The 23,813-nt window shown below is 34.0% G+C and overlaps 2 protein-coding genes across 2 annotated transcripts; both read left to right on the top strand.

Annotated features, from left to right (window-relative positions):
* Nucleotides 1-991: 991 nt before the first annotated feature.
* Nucleotides 992-22,221, top strand: LOC111630802 (sodium/potassium-transporting ATPase subunit beta-like). The gene is made up of 5 exons (XM_023374962.1): nt 992-1,183; nt 2,228-2,368; nt 5,149-5,268; nt 19,409-19,587; nt 22,066-22,221. Exons 1-5 carry the CDS (start codon nt 1,060-1,062, stop codon nt 22,204-22,206), a joined length of 705 nt encoding a protein of 234 aa, XP_023230730.1. The 5' UTR covers nt 992-1,059; the 3' UTR covers nt 22,207-22,221.
* LOC111630803 (sodium/potassium-transporting ATPase subunit beta-2-like) lies at nt 10,785-14,730 on the top strand. Its single transcript, XM_023374963.1, has 2 exons — nt 10,785-10,936; nt 13,521-14,730. The coding sequence occupies exons 1-2, from the start codon at nt 10,874-10,876 to the stop codon at nt 13,761-13,763; spliced, it is 306 nt and encodes a 101-aa protein (XP_023230731.1). The 5' UTR covers nt 10,785-10,873; the 3' UTR covers nt 13,764-14,730.
* Nucleotides 22,222-23,813: the final 1,592 nt, after the last annotated feature.

Here is a 23,813-nt window from a genome sequence, read left to right on the forward strand (position 1 = left end):
GGTTTTCTTCACGTCTGTAACGCCTAAATAGGGGCCAGTTTCCCTTAAAAAGACTTCCCGGAAGGCATCCCCAAGGCAGATCGTTCAAGTGTTGCGTTGCCATAACTCAAACAAACCAAACCAAAGACGAGGGCAACCACGAGACAAAAGAGAACGTTCAGAATCGCTGCTTTAAACATCACGTTAAGTTCGTTTTCGGTAGACCAGTACAAGTATTCGTCTCTCTCGCCCTTTCGATACGACACACGTAATCGAAGGTATTTTAATATGTTAAATATGTATAATATGTATTAAATCGTCAATTTTAATTTCAAATCATTCCTAATCCTTTGACCTCTACCGATTCCTAAATATCCCGGTAACCGTTTAACTGTTACACAAATACGATCCGCGCTGCAATCTAGAAGAAACTTAATACCGATTGCGTCACCCGTCAACGTATTTGCGGCGCTAAAAGAAACCGTTGAATATTTATCGTAGAATACTACGACAAAAATTCGATTGTCCGGCATGAAATTCCACGTCGGACTAGCGGGAATCGACGACGGAGATAGAAACGACTGCGCTCCTTCCCCCTTTCTATCTTCCCGCGAGTATTTCTTCACGTAATTTTCCGATCGATTTAGAATTAACGACCTTTTTCTATCCTTTAGTTTCGACCGTCCGATAAACATTCCCGCGCTTCCGTCCGGATTAGCGGCGACGACCCGATTTGTCGTATTAATTAACCGGAAAAAACCGGTCCTAGGGAAGAGACGGAGCCCGCGGTGCGACTCTTCCCCTCTCTTCCCTTATTCTCCGGAAAAGTCTATGGGTCGGGTTTGCCCCCGCCGATCGGCCTTTGTATTTACGCCAGAGGGCCCAGTCCGGGCCGGGTGCAGGCGCCGAGGCGGAGACGAATAAAGAATTAATATCGAGCGGTGGGTGGAAAGGGGAAAAAGCAGGCGCCGGCCGAGCGTAGGGGTAGAAGTCGAGAGTGGCCGGACGGATCGGAGGGCGCACTCTGGTGGCGGACGAAGATCCGGGCACTCGGTTGGCGTAGATCGATCGTGCGAGAAGATGGCCGAGAAGGAAGGCACGTACTTCAGGGTACCGGAAAACCTGAGCAAGAGGAAGAAATTCGCTCGATTTCTATGGAATCCCGCCACCAGAGAATTCCTGGGACGAACCGGACTCAGCTGGCGTAAGTGGCCTTTCCTCCGTCCGCCCGTTCTCCTCTGGCCGTCGGCTACCGTCGCCGAGACGACCGCCTTTGGAGGTGGACGGGGACGGCGGATCTTTTCCCGCAGCTTTTTTCGTCGGAAGGGTAAAAGGGCGCGAAGAACGGTGACGATTTTGCCGGGAGACGTCCGAAGGGGGAAGGGGAGAAGGCGCCGCCTCCAATTTTCCGTGTTATTTTAGTCCGGGCGAAGGTGGAAACGGAGTAGAAGTAGAATCGACGCGACCTACTTTCTCCGCCGCCGTATCGATCGACGACGGCCTCCGTCCACGGCCGGCGCCCTTTTCTTCCCTTCCGGGCGGTTCCCTTTCGGGTTCTTCCGCCGTCGTCCGATGAAAAAAGCCACCGACGGAGGAACTTCTTCCGGAAAGCGGGAAGACTCCAATCGGTCGACCCTCCTTCGCTTTCCGACGGGACGCGACGGATTTTCGTACCCGCGGGTCGAAGGGGTGAGACCGACGAAAAAAGGAGCCCGGGGAGCGGGGACAGCCCATCCGCCGACGCCCCGAAGGGCGGGGTTAGTCGGGCCTTTATAACGACGGCAGAAGTGACGCGCGGTTCCCGGACCGTCGGGTAATACTGTATTTAAAAACGGAAGCGCCGCTTCGGACCGTCTCACAGATTAGAGACGTCTCCGCAATCAGTGGAACCCTCCGAAGGTGAACGGACGGTTTATCCAATTACCGGCCTAATTACTCCACCTCCCGGGTGGAACCCGACCCTCGTGCGGTGGTTAAAGAGTCCGCCCGAGGAAAGTTTTTCCGACGGTCGGTTTTTACTGTAAATACCGAAATAATCTAGAATACGACCGTCGTCTTTCATTTTCTACCGTTTCCGCGAAAATTAATAATATTTCGCAGATTTACATAAAATATGCGCCCTCGTATCCCTCCGCTATTTAATAATCCGAAATTAGGGAGGAAAATTTGGCGCAGATTTCGTTTTCCAGCGCCAAGACTATTTATCCGCCGGTCTCTTAGGCTAATAAATTTTCTACCTGTTTTTCAGTGAAAATCACAATATTTTATATCATTTTCTACACGTGTCTGGCCACCTTCTGGACTTTGATGCTGGTGATATTTTATCAGACTCTGGACTATTACGAACCCACATGGAAACTACAGTCCAGCAGGATCGGCGCCAATCCCGGTGAGTATCTGAATAATCCGGGTCGGGATCGGTTTATTTCTCTGTAACGGGAGAAATAAACCGGGAAGAAAACTTTACTTCCGCCGCCCTTTCACCCCCCCCGCTCCGGCACGGGTCCCGTAATGGCGCCGGTAAAATTGCGGGACGAGGTGGGAGCCACCGTCAGGACCGGGCCCCGGGCGCCACCCTACCCGCGGGTGGGAGGTGCGGTCTTCTTCCGTCGCTTTCTTTTCCCAGTTAAAGAACTATTGGACGGCGGTTACCGCATTACGGAACCGACGTCGCCCTCCCCCTGTGGCGCCTGACGGCCGACGGAAATACATCTTCCGTTCGGTTTCCGGTCTGCCGTCCAAAGGTTTTTGCCTCCGCCTAATTTCTGGTCTTCCCCGTTTAAATATTTCTGGTGTTTTTTTATCTCCGTAAATCGCGACGGGGGGTTTCGAGGCGCCGATTTCCCCGTAGGGATGGAGGGAAAAGGCGGTGCCGTTCCGAAAGGATTCGGCGGAAGATAAAAGAAACCGGAAGTATATTTTTCGTCAGGTATCGTCGAATAAACCCGAAGAAGTGCTAAATTTAGCTTTTGCGGTGAGAAAATTGATTTCGCCGACTGGCGGCGCAGAAAAAGCCGTTTACGAAAACAAATTACTCTACTTTTGATCGCTTTATTTATGCCCCTCCTCCAGGCGGGGCTTTCCCGCAATTTCTTATCTGCCATTTTTAACTCCCGTACGAGATTTACGGTGCTTCGCATTGCCACCGGGGGGGGGCGGAGAGCGTAACGAACTAAAAAGATATAAAATTATGTTTTAAATGTTAAGTTTGGACGAAAATAGTTTTATTTTACTTTGGATTTCAATTATTATTATTTATCGTCGTAATACGAATACCTGCCCGTGTGTTAATATGCATAAATATACAGTAGCCTTATGTATGCAAAACTTACTTGGACAGAAGTTTCATAGTGTTTTGTTTGTTGTGGATGTTAAAAAGATATGTATTAATTAGGAATGGAAAGAGTTATGGAGTTTGTAACGAAACGTTTCTTTTATAAATGCCATCATTTACCTTAGTATGGCCTTAAAATCTGGAATTTTTTCTAATTTTATTTTTTGATGGTTCGATTCTCTTTTAGGTTTTCGGAGCGCTCGGCCCTCTTGTGACGTTAAAAACCGCCTAGCACGCGTTGACGGAGAAGTCTTGTGGTGACGGCATAAATGTTATTTTGGGCATTTTTATTAAAATTATTGTCTTGGGCGGCGGGAAGAAGGGCACATCCGGAATGTTAGAATCGGAGGACAGAAGATGGATTTATTCTACCTGGGCCAGTTGTGACTTTTGTTTCCCAATTTTGTGCACACGTGCACATAAACAAAAGAAAAAACAAAAAACAAAAGAAAAAAACAAACGAAAAAAGAAACATTCAGTATTTTGTTAAAGAAACAAAAGAAAAATAACACACAAATGCACATCCGCCAGGCCCGAAAATCCCAGCCCGTGTGGTGATTCTGGGCCGACGTACTGTACGTTTGGGGAACAGTCTATGTTTCAAAAAGCAGTTTACACGATTATGGGTTTTCAAATTGTGTCGGGGTTGCATTCTAAGTAAAGCGTTTGTTGTTTTTTAAATTTAGAGTGATGCGAATGAAATCTTGCATTTAATACAGTGGTAAATTTTGTACTCGATCTTTGTGAAGTGCTCTCCGCCGATCCGTGATTAAAAGGTGTTGACCGGTGTAGATACTAGGACGGCCATCACCCAATGCCTAAGAGCAAGGACACTGTTGGGGGAGGGGTAACTCTCTGCACACCCTGTTGACTTCCTGTGCTTTCTGTTTTTTTTTTTTATACATATATATAAAAATAAAAAATGGAAAAATAAATTACGGAATGTTCAATAATCAGGGATAATATTAAATGTGGAAACCGTACATGAAGTAACAAATGTTAAGAAAGAAAAAAGAAACATTCAGTATTTTGTTAAAAAAACAAAAGAAAAACAACACAAAACTGAGTGGCTGTTTACTTTTTATATTTCTGTCCTTTGCTTGCCATTTCCAATAGATTGTTGTTGGCAAGAAGTGTTTGGTACATAACTGAAGTTATTACATATTTTGAGTTCTGCTTTGACAGAGTCTACTTTCAAACAATTTCTCTCATTTTTCCATACTGAATTCATCAGTGAGAAAATTTGTTCAGTACGAGCATTGCTACATGCTATGGAGACGATATAGGCACTGATTTTCTTTAGATTGTGGAAAGGAATCTCTATGTCACTGCCATGCCCTCGTCCAATAAAAAGTTGGGACCATTTGTAAACACTTGTAAAATTCTTTGGCCATTTTTTTGTTAAGAGGCCAAAGTGCCACTAGGTCAAAGTGCAGCGGGCCATCTGGAAATGTTAACCAGCTTTCTCAATTCATTCAAAGTGACAACTGAACTATTATTGTACACATTTTTCATCACACCCCAAAAAAAGGAGGACATATCGATGTCTGGCACAAGGTGATGCTGGATGGAGAACATAGTAGTCAAATGCTGACAATCTGGCAAAAAGCTGGACATCTGGCCACTCTAGTAGATACTGTCTTGGGTGCATAGATTTTTTCTTCGTAATAGCGGTTTGTCTTGGCGGTAATTGCCATCGGTCTTTATTTTCCGATCGGCCTTTATATTTATATGCAGAATAATACTGTAATGTGTACGTTGCTGTAATTGAAGACTTCTTTTAATTTTAAAATTTGGTACTTTTCAATTATATATATATATTTTTTTTTTATTAGGGCTAGGATTCAGACCACTGCCACCTCCAGATAATATTGATAGTACTCTTATATGGTTTAAACATGGAAGTTCTCAGGGATGGAGATATTGGACAGACAGTTTAGATGAGTATTTGTCACGTAAGTATATTATAATAAAATAATAACAATAAAAATATTTAATTTCTCCTTAATGTAATGTTTGAAAAAGATACTTTTAATTTTATTTGGAATGTTGTTCACAAAAAAATATAAGCTTGTTGACAACTTTGCATGTCAAGATGACGGTGTTGGAATCCACTAAAACTTTATTAGTGTGAATATAATGATGGTAATAAGTGATTATAATATCACAGCAAGGGACGATATCCTGTGCAAAAGTGTTATGGTTTAAAATGACCTTTAACACTTTGTGAGGCCTCAAATTTGCCAGATGTGTGTGGCAATGCAGTTGGGCAGTGCATGACTCAATACTCACATGTAATAATTGTACAATTTGATCTGGATACTTGACATTTTTGTCTTTGATTGTAAGAAAAGTTTTCTAAATTTGTGTATTGTTTCTGAAATGTGTTCGTAAACAAAGATTCACACAGATTAAGACTTATTATTCTACAGAATTCTAGTAGAATTTGTTTTTTTTTTGTAATTATGGATATCGTTATCGGTTATCTAATATTATCAGTATTAGCAAGTTCCAAAAGACAAGTTAAATACACTTATAAAACTTTACTTATTGTAATTGTAATTTAGTTACATTTATTATCATCTTTGTATAAATACAGTAGAGTGTCGTTTATCTGAATCAATTGGGGACTGGGGTTGTTCAGATAACTTATTTTTTGGATAACCGATTATGTACGAAAAAATATATTAACCTATCCCATGTTGAAATTTTTCTCCGTTGTGTGTCGCTTCACGTTGAATTTTCTCGATGTTAAGCCTAACATAAACTTTTTAAAATAATAATCGTGGCTATTGTATCACTAAAAATTATTTTTTTATTTTGTACAAACAAAATAAATTTATTGAAAAATATAAAAACCAAAAAAAATATACTTTAGAAGTTGATCTAGTATCAAAAATGTTCGATTCAGCATGACACACAATCCTCAAAAAAACCACACAAAAATGCCAGTATTGCCAACTAAAACACACAAATCAACAAAAAAATATTGGAGTAGCCCAAGATATAGCTAAAGATTGCAGCGCCACAGCACTAGCGAAAATATAAATTTGCCAACTGAAATGCTTTCGGATAACAGACTTTCAGATTAACGACACTCTACTGTAGTCATTTTAAGCTGTCTATTTGTGCTAGCAGCATCACCATACGGTTGATATATGCAATCATTACTAGTTTCAACAAGCACTTTAAACATTAATTTTAACTAGGATCAGATTTGTTGTATTTAATGTCTGCAAATTGAACTGAGTGAGATTATGCATAAATCTGGAATTTAGTGCATTTCATAACACAGTATCTGCTCCTGTGGCCGATTTTGGAAACTCAATTCCTTTCAGTCCATATATAATAGATTTTGAGTTTGTGTAGTGTGTCAGCCAGCAATGTTTGTTTATAATAATGAATATAGAGCTGTTTAAACTGGAGTTTAGTTTCAATTGTCAATTTAAATAGTTCAACATTTGGAATATCAAGCAAAACTTGCGTGGTATGTTTGTTTACACTTGTGAACGAAACTGAATGATTTGTGTTTTGCAGACACTCAAAATTGGAGTTTAAGTCTATGGCAAAGTTTTCCTATGATATTCCTCAAGGACAATCTGATCAGGATTCCAAATAGCTTGCAACATTTACTGACCTAGAATTGATGCCCATACAGAATTTGGTCAAGATTGGTCAAATGGTTTCAGAATTTATTTAAATCTATTGATACTTGAATAAAATAGTTTAAATTGATAGCATTTCATTCTTCAAATATATTCTAGCTGCTGTTAAAGACAGTACTGCAAGTAATAGTGTGCAAACAATACTGAATGAATTATAATTAATAAGTCTTAAATTCATACATATGGGGTATCTATTATTAAGGTTCACGTTAGATCACTCTGTAGACAAAACTGTTAGATGTGCCCACAAAATTTTATTGATTATATTTATCTCAGTTTATAAAATTACTAGCCGTTACCCGCAACTTCGCCCGCATAGATTTTGCAAGCAAACTCCGTTTATATTCAGTATTTCAACAACCATAGTAATTGTTATATAACACCTACTGTTGAGAATGATGAGAATTACTGAAAATCAAATGAACTGTTTTCAGTTTGATCAATTTTCTGGAATGTTTACAATCATTCTATAATTGAACCAATATGCAATAACAAATTTGAATTTAAAATGGTTTGAACATTTGGTTAAAAACTCAAAATATATAAAAATATAACAATGTCTGAAATATTATCAATTTAATACACCTAAGTACTCAATGAAGACTAAATGTAGTTGAAAACAAAACATTACATCTAAAATAGTACAGTAGAAGCATTCTTCAGGTTAAGCCTTAATCTTCTCCCCCCTGCAGGGGGGATTTCCAAAAATCTCTTCTTAGTGTGCATTTTCATGACACCCCAACTGTACAAAATTTCACCTCTAGGTTCAGCAGTTTGCTTTGGTCAGTGATGGGTCAGTCAGTCAGGACAAGTAATTTTATATATTTAGATGGATTGTTTTAAAAATAGTTACAATTTTCACTTCTGTAATGTCACTGCTGTCACAGCAGCATCTCATAACAGTTGTGATCTGTAACTCATACACAGTTGATCAAACATTTATCATCCCTAAACTACAGCAAAGAGGATGTTTGAATAACATCACATTTATGCAAGATGGTGGAAGACTTACCATTGCAGTCATTATGAAAAACCTACTATCTAACTTTTTTTGGCAATGAAAGGGTGATCTGTCAGTCTTTTCTGATTCAATGTCCTACTTATTCACCTGATCTTGCATCTTGTGATTTCTGGTTATGAGATTATTTGAAAAGTAGGGTTTATACCCGTGGAGTTGCAGATTTATGAGAACTAAAGACAAACTGAAGAGGAAGTGAATCTCTTAAGTTCTGATGTGTTGCACTCTGCTGTTACAAATGTGATAATTTGATTGCAATATGTGACCGAGAGTGGCAGAAAGCATGTTGAATACTTTCGTTAAAGTGGCAAAAATTGTAACTATTTTTGAAATGTCCATACTTTTCCCATATTGAGATAAACATGTCTACAAAATTTTATCAATCTAACTAAAAGTATACTTTAGATTGGTATATTGCTTTTTGTCCTTATGTTATGATAATAGATTTATTATGACATTGTCTTAATAAACCTGTTACTTGCATTATGAAGTATTGCTATATTGCTATTCTAAGGTAATAATAAACCTTTCTAGGTAATAAACCATATAACCACTAGCAGCAGATATTGCTTTGTCAAACCCATAATAAGCCTGTGTCTACCTATTTCTGTGTGATTAATTTAACAATGTCAATAGTGTGTGATAAGTCCTCCATAGAACCAAAATTTGGTGCTCATAGTTTCATAGTATACTTTAATTAGAGACATCCTGGGTATGTGTATGTTTACAATATATTTACAATTTATACATTTTTTAATTTTTTTACGTATTATTTTGATACCAGTCAATTTCCAACCAAATTTTCACTAATAATAGTTTTATTCAACTGCCCCATTAATTAAATATCAGTTAGTTATTGGTATGGGCAAGTCTCAAAATGATTACATTACATGGATTTTACTGTTCATTAAAATTTGAGTTGATATGTTTTACAACTGATCAAATAGTTGTCAATGTAGCAATTTTTCAAATGTATGAACAAAAAAACTGGTTCTAATGATACATTGAATAACGAATGGCATTGAGGATGAACATTACTGAGACAGCAATTAGTTGGGAAATAAAAATGGCCAACTTTATAAACAGTGACAAGAACGTTGTATTGTTTGTTTGTGGGGGCATGCTTTTGTTCACTCGCTTTGAAACTTAATAACTTCTGTGCCGTTAGTTGAAATTTTCTGAAATTTTGCAGGCAGCCAGGGGTTGATACTATTAAATTTCAGTGGTTAAAGGTGGGTTTATAGAGATGTTCATGTGCCATATGTTGAGTGGAGTTGGACCTTATGAAAATTTTACTGATTAGCATTTGGTTTTTTTTTTATAAAATGCATTTCTATCCTCAAAATTAAGCTTTTTGCCATATTTTAATAATTAACAGTATAAAAAGTTTTTTAAATAAAATCTCATACCAGATGATGCCAGACACCATTTCAACTTTTTTTTTGCCAGGAATTTTACATGACTAGTTGCTGAATTTTTCATTGAGTAGTCATAAGCATCTAGTTTGTATGTACAATGTTTTGATTTAGTGCATTGTTTTTGGATAACAGTCAGCTTTAAAAAATGAACTTTTCTTCATTCTATGGTAAGCAATGAATAATGATTGAACTTCTGGCATTGGAAAGTTATGTACTAACTGGAATTCATTAAAATTCACAATATGGTGAAAAATAATATTATGAAATTTTATATATGCACTTGAGATTTATTTGCCAACTAAAATCAGAAAGAATAGTGTTTTTTCATATAATGATGATAGACTGCATTGAACTAAGGAAATAATGAAGACACATAAGAATCTGAAATTACAGCTTATTAGCTTATTACTCACTCTCCTTACAGTTCAGATTTGATACGATCATACTTCTGGTTTTTCACAAAAGTAGTATTTAAAGGTCAAATTCTTTAGCATCTAATAAAATTCCTTGGTGGATGGATCAAACAGAAACCAGGTTTTCACATGTGAAATGCATGAAACATTTGAAATCATTATTCTAAATATTTAACTCAAAAATACCTTAATCCAGTAAGTAACACCAATTCATTAATTGAAGAAACGTTTTTGACCTTGATTAAAGGTCATCCTCAGATTAGAGCAAAAATGGAATTAAAATAAACTGTTTTTGTTAATATTTAAAACTGATTACATTATTTTAGTTCTTACCAAACTAATTCTGTAGTAGAACTGTAAATCTTATTTATCAATCAGCTGAACACATCTGTCTTGAATCTCATGGAAACAAGAAAAAAGTTCAAGATATACACGTTTCAAGATATAGAGATTCCTACATAGAAATGGCAATATGTTTGATTGGAAGTACAATATTTTATTAATATAATAGCAAGTACAGTACAGGTAACCCCCGTATAACATGGTAGTTACGTTCCAAAAAATTGCCGTGTTATGCGAATCCGTGTTATACGAAACAAAGAACTAATACGAAAAGGAGGGTTAGGTTCCAAAAATTAAAAAACATGCTAGTATATTTTCATAATTAAGATAAATATCTTCATAAAAATTTTTTTNTATTATTATTTTTAAAACACATTCAATTTAATGAACTTTCAATAATGATAGACGCCATCTTTCCCCAGTTATTCTGTTAAATTGAGAGCCTACTGTAATAACAGCTATAAATGTATTATATTGTAGAATTAGGCAATGTTTTGTCAAAATTACATTATGGATAAGAATAAAATCAATTATTGAAATTGTCATTAATATTTGTTTATCTTAATTTAGTTTGATTAGAAATTTTCTATTGAAAACTTACTTCATTATGGTCACTCACTCTAATAATAATGAAATATTAAATACAATTTCAGATATATGGATGGAAACCAGAGCCGTACGATCCAGAAGATTTGCCTAAAGACATGCCCGAACACATCAGAGACGGTTATGACGGTCGTTACGTTTATATTAGTTGCCAAGGAGAGGTATGTCTTTATTTAGTTACTCTCTAAATGTAAACTTTGTTTAATGAAATATAATAGAAATCCTTTATCACTGGGATATTTTTCTCAATCCTAGAACAGCTGCAAATGGTCTTTTTACTGCTTCTGCTAAATATCATTTAAAGTGTAGAAAATAATTTCAAAATGTATAGGAATATTCAAAATTCATTAGATTATTATTAATGTACAGAGTTCAAAAATTTAACTCCACCAAAAAGCATCAATCCTTGAATGACCAGTAACTAGTTGAAATAAAAAATTATGAAAAAACTAAATAAGAATACTTAGCCTGGTCTTTCAGCTATATTTTCATCTAAAAATATTAAGTAAAAAATTGTGACTAACATTTTATTTAGAAATTAAGTGAATGATGATCAAAAAATTTAGAATATGAAATAAACTTATAAATATTGTCCAGTTAGTAGTATTACTTGTAATTACTTATTCACCATTCCATGCATAATATAAGTGCTAAATTCTACTTTGAAAAAGCTTCTAATCTGGTTTGTTTGAATGGTCGAAGGCGGTACGTTGTTTTTCTTACCTTGATGTTTAGTGAGATTTGCTACCATTTATTTTTCGAGTTCTGTCAATAATAATATGCATGGGACAAACACTTTCACCATGGACCTCCATACTTTAGATGGAGTATAGGAGACAAACACAATTTCGTTAATATATGCCACTAGCTGGGATGTACCAAACGTTTATAAAGTGCATTCGTATTAGTATTTCGAGTAATCGCGTGGGCAGCCAGTAGTATTCCATATATCTCCCCAAATGAATAAAAGGAATTCCAAATTCAAGATGCAAAAATTGGGAGAACGACATATGCTTGAGACCATTGTAATCATTCTAGTGTTATATTAGAAAAATTATCCGATATAAGAAAAGGCGTACAAAGTATTTTTTTGAAAATTTTATAAATTTGAACAGGTTCAGTAGAACCAGACAGAAGAAGGTACAGTACATAGTAACTACCACCCGGAAAATTGGAATTAGCCTGAAACCGTGTACCACGAAAAATGCGGGAAATAACTCGGAATTACATAACTGACAGCGATAGTTTGTTCTATAATGAAGATGGTTTAAAGATTGGCGTATATTTAAAATTCGATAAGAAAAATAATTGCAGCTATACGACAATTTCTGAAACTTGTTCCTCTGTGATGAAGTAAAAACAAATGGTTAGGAATTGAAGAGGAGATTCCTGGTTTTCTTTCTATTATCAGTTATTACTTTTTGTGACGCTTTGTGGATACAATCGCACTTTCTACTTAAAAAAACGTCCTTTGGAAAGGTCGTTTCGACCATCGGTAATGGAGAATGAAATAATTTCAAAACAATAGATAAAAGTAAAAAAAGATTGCTACAAATAATAGTTATAAATATTCATTGTTTATGGGTATACAATAGATTTCGTTTTTAGATAACGTCTTATCAGTTTAAAGAGTTTTTGGAAAATAAATTGGCGTACATCCGACTTATGAGAGGAAACATTTCGTTTACTATTTAATTATCATTGTCATTTTGAAGTGTTCAGAGAATATTTTGACCATTAAAAAAAAAGAATTATTTAAATTTTTTTAATAACTTTTAAAAAGGAAGAATGACGACAAATGTAATAAATAAACGAGTTCCTAAATGTTCTTTCCTTTAAAACTGTGATTTCTGCTGGAAGAACTCGTTAAATTCGAGTTTTTGCGCGAAGATCCAAGAAAATTAAACGAATTTCCATCTTCTAGATAATACATTTGGAGTTTTTATAAATATAAAATCAAAAAATTGCCACAAATACTTATTTTAAAGAAATTAAGAGCCCGTCGAGGAATGGAAAGGCTCGGAACATACGGCGCTAGTTTTCCTTCAAATATAATAAAACGACGATAAATAAAATTTACCCGATGGTATCGCCGGATAATTGTTGATATAATCCCACGAATTTGCATCGTTAATATTAATGTTAATTAAACCATTTGTTGGGGAATCATTAAAAGGTTGCAGTCTAGTATGCTAGTAGGCTAATGTGTCTCCATACTTTCTTAGTCATTAGAACGATACCGACGTAGGGCTAATTAGTAGTACAGTTAATAATATAAAAGTTATTTTTAAAATAAATTCTCTTAACAGCCGGGAGAGTTAAGCGAGTGGTGGCTGGATATTTTTGTCTTGGTAATACGACGTTAAAATAATAAATTTATATAATTTGTAAGTTACGATGGCCGGCCATTTAGATTTATTATCGTAATTCATTTTTATATTAGAGAGGTTGCGGCCGACGTTTTCAACGCAAAAACGTGTACGTCGGACGTTCAGCGCCGCCTTCCTGTAAGCCTAGAAGTTTGACAATGGCGTTTGGAACGTCAGTGGAATCATGCTCGACGTTCCAACGCCATTGTTAAACTTCTAGGCTTACAGGAAGGCGGCGCTGAACGTCCGACGTACACGTTTTCGCGTTGAAAACGTCGGCCGCAACCTCTCTATTAAAACGGCAATTCCGAATAATTGTATTTTTATTCAATACGTAACGAAGAAAAGGGTTTAACTTTTGCGTTTGTATTTTCAGAATCCGGCAGACAAGGAGAACATCGGGCCACTGACTTATTATCCTGCTAAGGGTACCATTCCCAGGTACTACTTCCCGTTCCGCAACTTAGAGGGTTATCTTTCTCCTTTCGTGTTCGTTCATTTCGAAAAGCCGGTTCCGGGCGTTTTGATTAACATCGAATGCAAAGCGTGGGCCAAGAATATTCGTCACGATCGTATGGAAAGAATGGGTAGCGTCCACTTCGAATTATTAGTAGATTAATTTCTTTTTTTCTCTTTCTCGCTACTACTATTTTTCTTTCCGCGCCTATTCCCGTCTGTATTTTCCAATCGTTGGCATTCCTGGTTTCCCGCCGCGCCGCCGCCTTAAAGTTTTAGTTGGTTTTTTGCTACGTAGCGTACTACACCGTACTCCAGCTTTGTGTGTTCACGCAGTTTTTATATCGTCATAGTATTAATATTTTTTAACATTAGTGAATGTGATTTAACGGACATTCCTGCATTCCGGGTAAGCACGCAAAATCTGCATAGGTATATATAAATGTGTATATAGATATATATAGTAAATATATTATATATATACATATATATATTTATATATTTTCCTGCCACGAAGTTCGACGAGAAACGATCTGTCTCGTAAGGTTAGCAGCATTCATTCCAGTTTTTTTTTTTTTTTTTTAAATTAGAAAAATCGAATTATTTGTCGCTATTTAGGGAGGAAGATTTTTAATCGAGCGGGGCAGATTTGTTTCGACTGGAACTATCATCCCGGCGAGACGAAAATAGTAAACATACACGTACGGGACGTGCGGTATATATACGTATACGCGTACGCCCAATACATCACATTACAAAGGCGTTCGATTTATTCCCACTAGAAGCAGAAACAGTCGAAATCTCGTGTACCGAAGACCGACGTCGCCGGCTTTTTCCACCCTCCCGAAAGGTGCGTCCACATTGGGGAATACGTGGGTGGGCGGCGGTACGAAGGGGGTTCGAGACCCAGGTAACGACATCTACGCTAGATATTTTCCGCCCAATGGGTTAGACGGGAAAGCCAGACCAGCGTAACGCGCGGAAGGAGCGTGTTCTTGGGGTGCGAAAGAAAACGTCAAGGAGGGAATCGGGCGTCCGGCGGCGGAAGTGGTCGATACACGACGCGTTAAAAAAAAAACAGTAGATTTAAACCAAAGGAAAACAAGTTAGAAAGCATTTAAATGCCAAAATAATTAGCACCCGTCGGCACGCGGCCGAGCGGTGGGCTCGGTCCGCCCGCACTCCCCTTAAAGTAATTTAACGTTGGGTTTAAATTATTTTACGGCATTCCGTACCAATATTATATATTATATTTTTCTTTATTTTTCGGAAGAATATTTTTTTTTAATTATAATAATAATAATAATANTAAAACTACGAAAAAATATACATATTTTGGAAATGTTGAGTCGGATTAGTGTAGAATCGATTAATTTTATGGAAGAAAACCTTTCAATCAGCCGTAGTCTATAAACTTGACACGTGTCGGGCTGTGATTGGAACGACTTGTAAGAAATCAGATTCCTAATAAATTGGAACGTATCTATATCTTATAGGGGGTCAACTGTATATCATTAATGAACTGTGCAATATAGTAAATATGAGTTGAGATTCATTGATTTTTTTATATATATATATATAAACTGAAATATTTGAAGATAATTTAAGCAAATATTAATTGCCTTTTAGGAGTTTTAAAAATTATCATCTTAAATGACCTACTCTGATCAAAAAGTATTGGGAATGATTCATTTAAATTGTGCATGTGCAAGATGACATTGTCTTAACTTTTTTCATTATTTGGTACTACTTTCATCAATACCTAGCAACAATCTGTATGTCATTGTTTGTTTTCCTTTGCAAATAAACATGTTTTGCGTTTAAGCAATTTTGTGCCAGTGATTTTTTTTTTTTTTTCAAATTGTTGAGTGTAATTGAGGAAAGAATGTGCAATAAATTTTGTTTTTGAAACAGAATTACTGCTTCAGAAATATTGAAAATGTTGCATAAAGCCTTTGGTAATGATAGTCTATCAAAAACAAGAGTTTTCAAGTGGTACAAGATGTTCGAGGAAGGCAGAAAACACATCAAAAATGAATCACGCTCTGGTAGACCATCTACTTTTACTGATGAACAAGAAGTCTCAAGTCAGATTTGTTGCTTGATGATCGTCATTTAACAATTGGGGACATTATTGAACATGTTCCAGTATCATTTGAATCTTGTTGAACAATTTTAAAAGATCATTTGGGCTTTTGGAGTGTTGCTTCTTGAGTCATCCCAAAAAATGTTGAATTTTTTCCAAAAACAACACCTTCAAGTGGCTTAGAAAATGCTTTCTTGAGGTGAATTGTTCTTAAAACACATCATTACAGGTGATTAAACATGGATCTATGCTTTTGGCACTGAAATAGCTTGGCAATTGAATGAGTGGCATTTGAAAGGTGAAATGAGACTGAAAAGACCGTGTCAAAAGTCAGTCAAGAATCAAGGTCGTGTTTACTGTTTTCTTTGATTGTCATGGTGTTGTGCATCGCAAATTTTTTCCAACTGGCCAAAATGTCAACAAAGAATATTATTTCAGTGTTTTGCATTGTTTGCATGAAGCAATTTGTGACAAGAAGACTCGTGGATTTTACACCTCAATAATGCACCTACAGACTCTTCTTGTTTAGGAATTTTTGACCAAAAATTCAACAAATACAGTTCTGTAAGCATCATATTCACCTGATATGGCACTGTGTGACTTTTTCCTGTTTCTTGGACTAAAATTTCTGTTTTGTGGTGGAGTTATACATTGGACTCATACAGATCTCAAGCAACTCCAAAGGAAAACAAGTTAGAAAGCATTTAAATGCCAAAATAATTAGCACCCGTCGGCACGCGGCCGAGCGGTGGGCTCGGTCCGCCCGCACTCCCCTTAAAGTAATTTAACGTTGGGTTTAAATTATTTTACGGCATTCCGTACCAATATTATATATTATATTTTTCTTTATTTTTCGGAAGAATATTTTTTTTTAATTATAATAATAATAATAATAATCGGACGGTATTTTTAGTTGTGTCTGTGGGCGGGGACCTTTCTCGCCCTTTCTGTCGGTCTGTAAATTTGTTTAAACTGTATTTTTTTACTTCGATTTATGATTTTTTGTCGGGTCGCCGTCTGCGAAATCCCGACGGTCGGTCGGTCGGCCGGCCGCGCCCTCCGCTGGTAATCTAAAAAAGCGGCCCCCCTCCACCCGGGAAATAAAAATTTGCGCGCGCCCGTAGACGCGGCGGGCTTTACTTAAGCGGGCCGCCGCCCGCGCCGTCGGGATTTCGTCGAGTCGAATTATTATTGGTTGTTTCGTCGGTGTTATTTTGTAATCGGTGCACGCGACGGTCAATAAAGAAAGATGCAGATTTTCAAAATCACCGTTTCGTCTTTCCTTCTGTTTCCTATCGTCCCGTCACTTCCGGTTGACGCTTACGCGGCGCGGAACTTACTCTCGGGATTTTCTCCAATTGTACAGTACAGTACTTTCCCTGTTATACGTAACGGGGAAAGTACGGCCATCTGTCAAANACTTACGCGAATTTGACTTACGCGGTTATCGCTCGGTCCCACCTATCGCATAAGTTCAGGGTATTACTGTATTGAAATCATTCATTATTAGAATTTCATTATAATAATTCTACAGTTAAGAAATTTTAAATTACTGTACAATTTTTTTGAAAACATTGAATTAAGTGAAGCTCAAGTTAGCAGGGTTTACCATAATTTGTATTCCAGAACCTTATGATGAACATCCAAAATAATCAAAAATGTTAGTTCTGTAAAGTAACTTATGCTGGATTATAAAAATTTGGTTTTGAATATTTGCTATGCAAATATTCAAAACCAAATAAGATGATTTATTGATAATATAAAAAGGAAATTATACAAGCAAGTAGTTGCAATTTTGTGTCATAATTTTATTATATTCATTCAAATTCTTAATGATATATTTCACTTATATCATTTCATTTTTAACATAGCTGCTGTTGAGAATATTTTGCATTATTTTCTTAGATATTTTTGTCTGAACATGCTTAACCACTCTGCAGTGATCGACGGATATACCCGTCAAGGGCAATCAGGTGGCACTGGAGAACAATGTTGATATCTGCAAAAAAATTTTAGCCAAAAATTACCGCAGAAAAAATTCACATAAAAAAGGAATTATGGGACAATAAAGATAGATTATTATTTTTTGTTTTTTTACTTTACTAGACATAACTGTTTAAAAAAATTTTTCTGAAACAGAAACGAGAAAAACGCGTAAGAAAATTCATAAAAAATTTCCCACATTTATTCTCCACTACATTGTGATAGCACCATACCTGACTAACCCTCTCTACAAAGATTAATGCAGTTAAATGTTCTTTTAATCTATTCTTAAGTTGTCTACCATTTCTCCTATATAAATTCCTTTGTTATTATTATTGCAATTACACTTTAATTCATACACTACACCCACTGAATTTATTTCTTTTTCTTTATTTTGTTTCTTTTTTTTTCTGTTTGTAAATTTTAGTTTGTTGGTTTGTACTAATTGATGTCTTACTTCAAATTTAAATGCCTTTGTGTCCTTAATTTATTAATTTAAACTTAAATCGTCAACTAGGACCTGTCTATTATTAGGACTTATTATAGTAGAAAACTGGTTCAGCAAATTAAGTAAAGTCAGAAAAACCGTCTTTATTTATAAACTGAGCACATACATGATATCTTTGTATTTTGGATCTGTTGGTCCCTCATCAGTAGATTTACCATTGACATTCTCTAAAAAAAATTTCAATTTAAAAATTGTTACAAAATTATTTAAAATATCATAAAATTTCCAACAATAAATCAATTTAAACTTACAATTCCTTAGTTTTAAATTGATTTATTGTCGGAAATTTTATGTTATTTTAAACAATTTTGTAACAATTTTTAAATTGAAATTTTTTTTAGAGAATGTCAATGGTAAATCTACTGATGTCCGACAAGAGAAGAGAAAGATAAACGGGAAAGTAATGTAATCGTTACTATTTATTTCATAAATATATGAAATAATTTTATATTAATAAGGATTATTTCTCATTAATTTTATTTTTCAATATTTTTGATAAATTGTAATATAATAATTGATTTTTAATTTATTATTATATTGGCATTTTATAAATATTAAATTATTATTATTATTTTTCATCTTGAAGAGATCAAGGTGAATGTGAATAAACGTAAACAAACCCTTGCCATGGTAACATGAATTATAATTTTAAACATGGTTAGAATAACATATGATAAATATAATTTAATTTATAAAAACAATGAAATAATAATCTAGAATTAAGTATGGCATCAGTTCTAATCTAATTTAGTTTTATCTTATCTGCCAAGTTTCTTAGTGATGCACTTCCAGGATGTAAGAAATGAGTCACTCTCTTTTGTTTAAAATGTTTTAGGTTATACTTTTTTGTTGGCACTTGTTAATTCTTTGTTGTTATTTCTTATAGTTCAATATTATTTGATCTGTTCAAATTATATTTAATTGGCTTCTCTCTATAACAAGGATGTATCTCACTGTCTGCTATTGATCTTCAGTTGAAATAGTCTTGTTTCAAGATTATAAATAGCACATATTGGTTTTTTTTTATGTAAATAATTTAATCCATTTTTAATGCCATTAATTCAATAAAGGTCAATAATTTCAGTGTTTAAAAAATTTTTAATTTAAATTTTTTAAAATATTTAATTTAATATAAATGTTAACAAATTGTAATTATATATAAACATTATCTAATTAATTCATAGGATAACGAATGTTAATTATTATACTGTATGTATGAAATTTTATATAGCTTACAAGAAAGGACAATTTGGAGAACACGTTGATACTTGCTACATAGAAAAAGACTACGACAATGAGAGTAAGAGAGTTTGCCATTTTGCTATAGAAGATATTGGAAACAACTGCACACAGTCACGTAAATATGGTTATGACGTCGGCCATCCATGCGTTCTTATTAAATTGAATCGAGTAAGTATGTCCCTAATAGTTTGCATGTTGAGCAACTCATTTAGAAATTGAAGGTGCCAAAATGTGATACGTAAATGACTGTTTTAAAGTTTCAAAAATAAAAGATGAATTAATAAGTAACATAATTTTATTTTGCAACTTGTTAATTGATAATTGCTAGCATGAATTACATAAATGATATATGTATGTTTATCAATTAATAAGCTGAGATTAAAGAATTTCAAGTATTAATATGGGACAATGTTGTGATTTCAGTAGGTAGAGTAGGTGAATATTATGAAATTAAAATGTTTGAAAATATATTTATGACAAATTTGATTATAAAATTGAGCCAGAGCAACACATTTTTAAAATTACAAGTAGAATAAATTTAAGTAATATCACTAGACAATAAAATACACCAAAATATTACTGTATTTTTAAACACTGTCTTCAGATGTTAATAACTCTTTTCACCAAGAAAATAATAAACTTTGTAAAACAATTCAGATATAATTATACTTTATAAACATTTTCTATAACATTATATTTATCACTTTCGAGCATTTTACATAAGAAAAAGAACAACAGTGTATTTTAAATTCAAAATAATGCCTGATTTTTAAAAACACATCATACCAATTGCATAAAGAGTATACAATATTAATATAGTAAAGTGAATGTAATGTATATATAATATGCCAAGTTAAAATAAAGGTTTTACTAAATATAATTGAAATTAATCTAGCAAGAGCCTAAAAAAGACTTAAACACGTGCTAAATTCAACATTTCAATTATATTTCGGTCATCTGTGGTTAAGATGATTATAGAGTGTTATGGAAAGTATCTTAGTGCACTAGATTTGAATAACACCGAGGAAAATAAAAACTGGAGTTCCTATTAACGTTTAAATAAGCAAATTGATTTTCTAAATTCATCCCTCTTCAAAAGTAAATATTTTATTTTACTCAAAGCATTGACAAAAAAATACAGATTTGGCTGAATAAGTTAATAACAATGGCATTGATAAACAACCCAAGGGATACATACTGTAATTATTAAAGGTATTAATGGTATATGAAAAAATCAAAATTCAATTCTCTAAATAATAATTTCTGGGTAAAATGTACATTAGAAAATTTAAAGAGTTGAGTAAGAAAGTTTAAATTGAATCTGCAGAGATGTTTCTCATAGTTTGTTATGAAATACCTGAATTTAAGAATTATTAGTAATTGTTAAAAAAAAATTCAATTCTCTAAATAATAATTTCTGGGTAAAATGTACATTAGAAATTTTAAAGAGTTGAGTAAGAAAATTTAAATTGAATCTGCAGAGATGTTTCTCATAGTTTGTTATGAAATACCTGAATTTAAGAATTATTAGTAATTGTTAAAAGATACTGTTTTTTAAATTTAATGTAAGTATTCATGAATATTCTCATATCTGTATAACACTGAATAGTATGCAGATATATTGGAATAATACTAATAACAGGAAGGATAATAAAAATACAATTGCCTTGCTCATCTGCTGTTATCTATTGATTTAAAAGATCTGTTGATCCTTTAAATCAATAGGTAGATTATCTTTGTAATGTGTGATGTGATAATGTCATGTTAAATAGATCCTTTTCCTGATAGTTACTGGAGAGACACAGCAGGTAGACTGCTGTATTATGGTAAATTTCTTTTTAAATTGGATTTCTTACATTGTGACTTAGAAATAGAACATCAGTTTTCAGGAGGTTTTTAGTTATAACATAAAGCATGAGTTATACATTAAATCCAATTATTTTCCAAATACAGTAGACAAAAAGTTTGTCTAAAGAAAAATTCATAACTTCGTATTTTATTCCCAGATAAAGTATGCTAAAAAAATTGAGGTTAAGGAGTATATAATTAGTCCACACAATGTACTGTACATTTCAATATTTATATAACATCAGCTTAAAAGTCAATTTACTTGATTAAAGCCAAATAATCTGCAAAAAATTTCTAAATTAAAAATTAATTTATTATAATTATTAAAATGAATAAGAGATTGTAGCATATCTGCCTACCTCTGGTCAAATTAATTGGTAACTAATTATTAATTTAATATTAAAGCCTAAAAATATTTTGATAATTTAGCAGATTGTTTGATATTTTATTTATGATTATACATTAAAGTAACATTAAATGCATCCTGTATATAGTTTGTTATTAATGTTTTTAAAACACATTCAATTTAATGAACTTCCAGTAATAGTAGACATCATCTTTCCCCAGTTATTCTGTTAAATTGAGAGCCTACTGTAATAACAGTTATAAATGTATTATATTGTAGAATTAGGCAATGTTTTGTCAAAATTACATTATGGATAAGAATAAAATCAATTATTGAAATTGTCATTAATATTTGTTTATCTTAATTTAGTTTGATTAGAAATTTTCTATTGAAAACTTACTTCATTATGGTCACTCACTCTAATAATAATGAAATATTAAATACAATTTCAGATATATGGATGGAAACCAGAGCCGTACGATCCAGAAGATTTGCCTAAAGACATGCCCGAACACATCAGAGACGGTTATGACGGTCGTTACGTTTATATTAGTTGCCAAGGAGAGGTATGTCTTTATTTAGTTACTCTCTAAATGTAAACTTTGTTTAATGAAATATAATAGAAATCCTTTATCACTGGGATATTTTTCTCAATCCTAGAACAGCTGCAAATGGTCTTTTTACTGCTTCTGCTAAATATCATTTAAAGTGTAGAAAATAATTTCAAAATGTATAGGAATATTCAAAATTCATTAGATTATTATTAATGTACAGAGTTCAAAAATTTAACTCCACCAAAAAGCATCAATCCTTGAATGACCAGTAACTAGTTGAAATAAAAAATTATGAAAAAACTAAATAAGAATACTTAGCCTGGTCTTTCAGCTATATTTTCATCTAAAAATATTAAGTAAAAAATTGTGACTAACATTTTATTTAGAAATTAAGTGAATGATGATCAAAAAATTTAGAATATGAAATAAACTTATAAATATTGTCCAGTTAGTAGTATTACTTGTAATTACTTATTCACCATTCCATGCATAATATAAGTGCTAAATTCTACTTTGAAAAAGCTTCTAATCTGGTTTGTTTGAATGGTCGAAGGCGGTACGTTGTTTTTCTTACCTTGATGTTTAGTGAGATTTGCTACCATTTATTTTTCGAGTTCTGTCAATAATAATATGCATGGGACAAACACTTTCACCATGGACCTCCATACTTTAGATGGAGTATAGGAGACAAACACAATTTCGTTAATATATGCCACTAGCTGGGATGTACCAAACGTTTATAAAGTGCATTCGTATTAGTATTTCGAGTAATCGCGTGGGCAGCCAGTAGTATTCCATATATCTCCCCAAATGAATAAAAGGAATTCCAAATTCAAGATGCAAAAATTGGGAGAACGACATATGCTTGAGACCATTGTAATCATTCTAGTGTTATATTAGAAAAATTATCCGATATAAGAAAAGGCGTACAAAGTATTTTTTTGAAAATTTTATAAATTTGAACAGGTTCAGTAGAACCAGACAGAAGAAGGTACAGTACATAGTAACTACCACCCGGAAAATTGGAATTAGCCTGAAACCGTGTACCACGAAAAATGCGGGAAATAACTCGGAATTACATAACTGACAGCGATAGTTTGTTCTATAATGAAGATGGTTTAAAGATTGGCGTATATTTAAAATTCGATAAGAAAAATAATTGCAGCTATACGACAATTTCTGAAACTTGTTCCTCTGTGATGAAGTAAAAACAAATGGTTAGGAATTGAAGAGGAGATTCCTGGTTTTCTTTCTATTATCAGTTATTACTTTTTGTGACGCTTTGTGGATACAATCGCACTTTCTACTTAAAAAAACGTCCTTTGGAAAGGTCGTTTCGACCATCGGTAATGGAGAATGAAATAATTTCAAAACAATAGATAAAAGTAAAAAAAGATTGCTACAAATAATAGTTATAAATATTCATTGTTTATGGGTATACAATAGATTTCGTTTTTAGATAACGTCTTATCAGTTTAAAGAGTTTTTGGAAAATAAATTGGCGTACATCCGACTTATGAGAGGAAACATTTCGTTTACTATTTAATTATCATTGTCATTTTGAAGTGTTCAGAGAATATTTTGACCATTAAAAAAAAAGAATTATTTAAATTTTTTTAATAACTTTTAAAAAGGAAGAATGACGA

The sequence above is a fragment of the Centruroides sculpturatus genome, unplaced genomic scaffold (assembly GCF_000671375.1).
Source record: "Centruroides sculpturatus isolate CEXI.00-Female unplaced genomic scaffold, Cexi_2.0 scaffold754, whole genome shotgun sequence".
NCBI lineage: Eukaryota > Metazoa > Arthropoda > Arachnida > Scorpiones > Buthidae > Centruroides > Centruroides sculpturatus.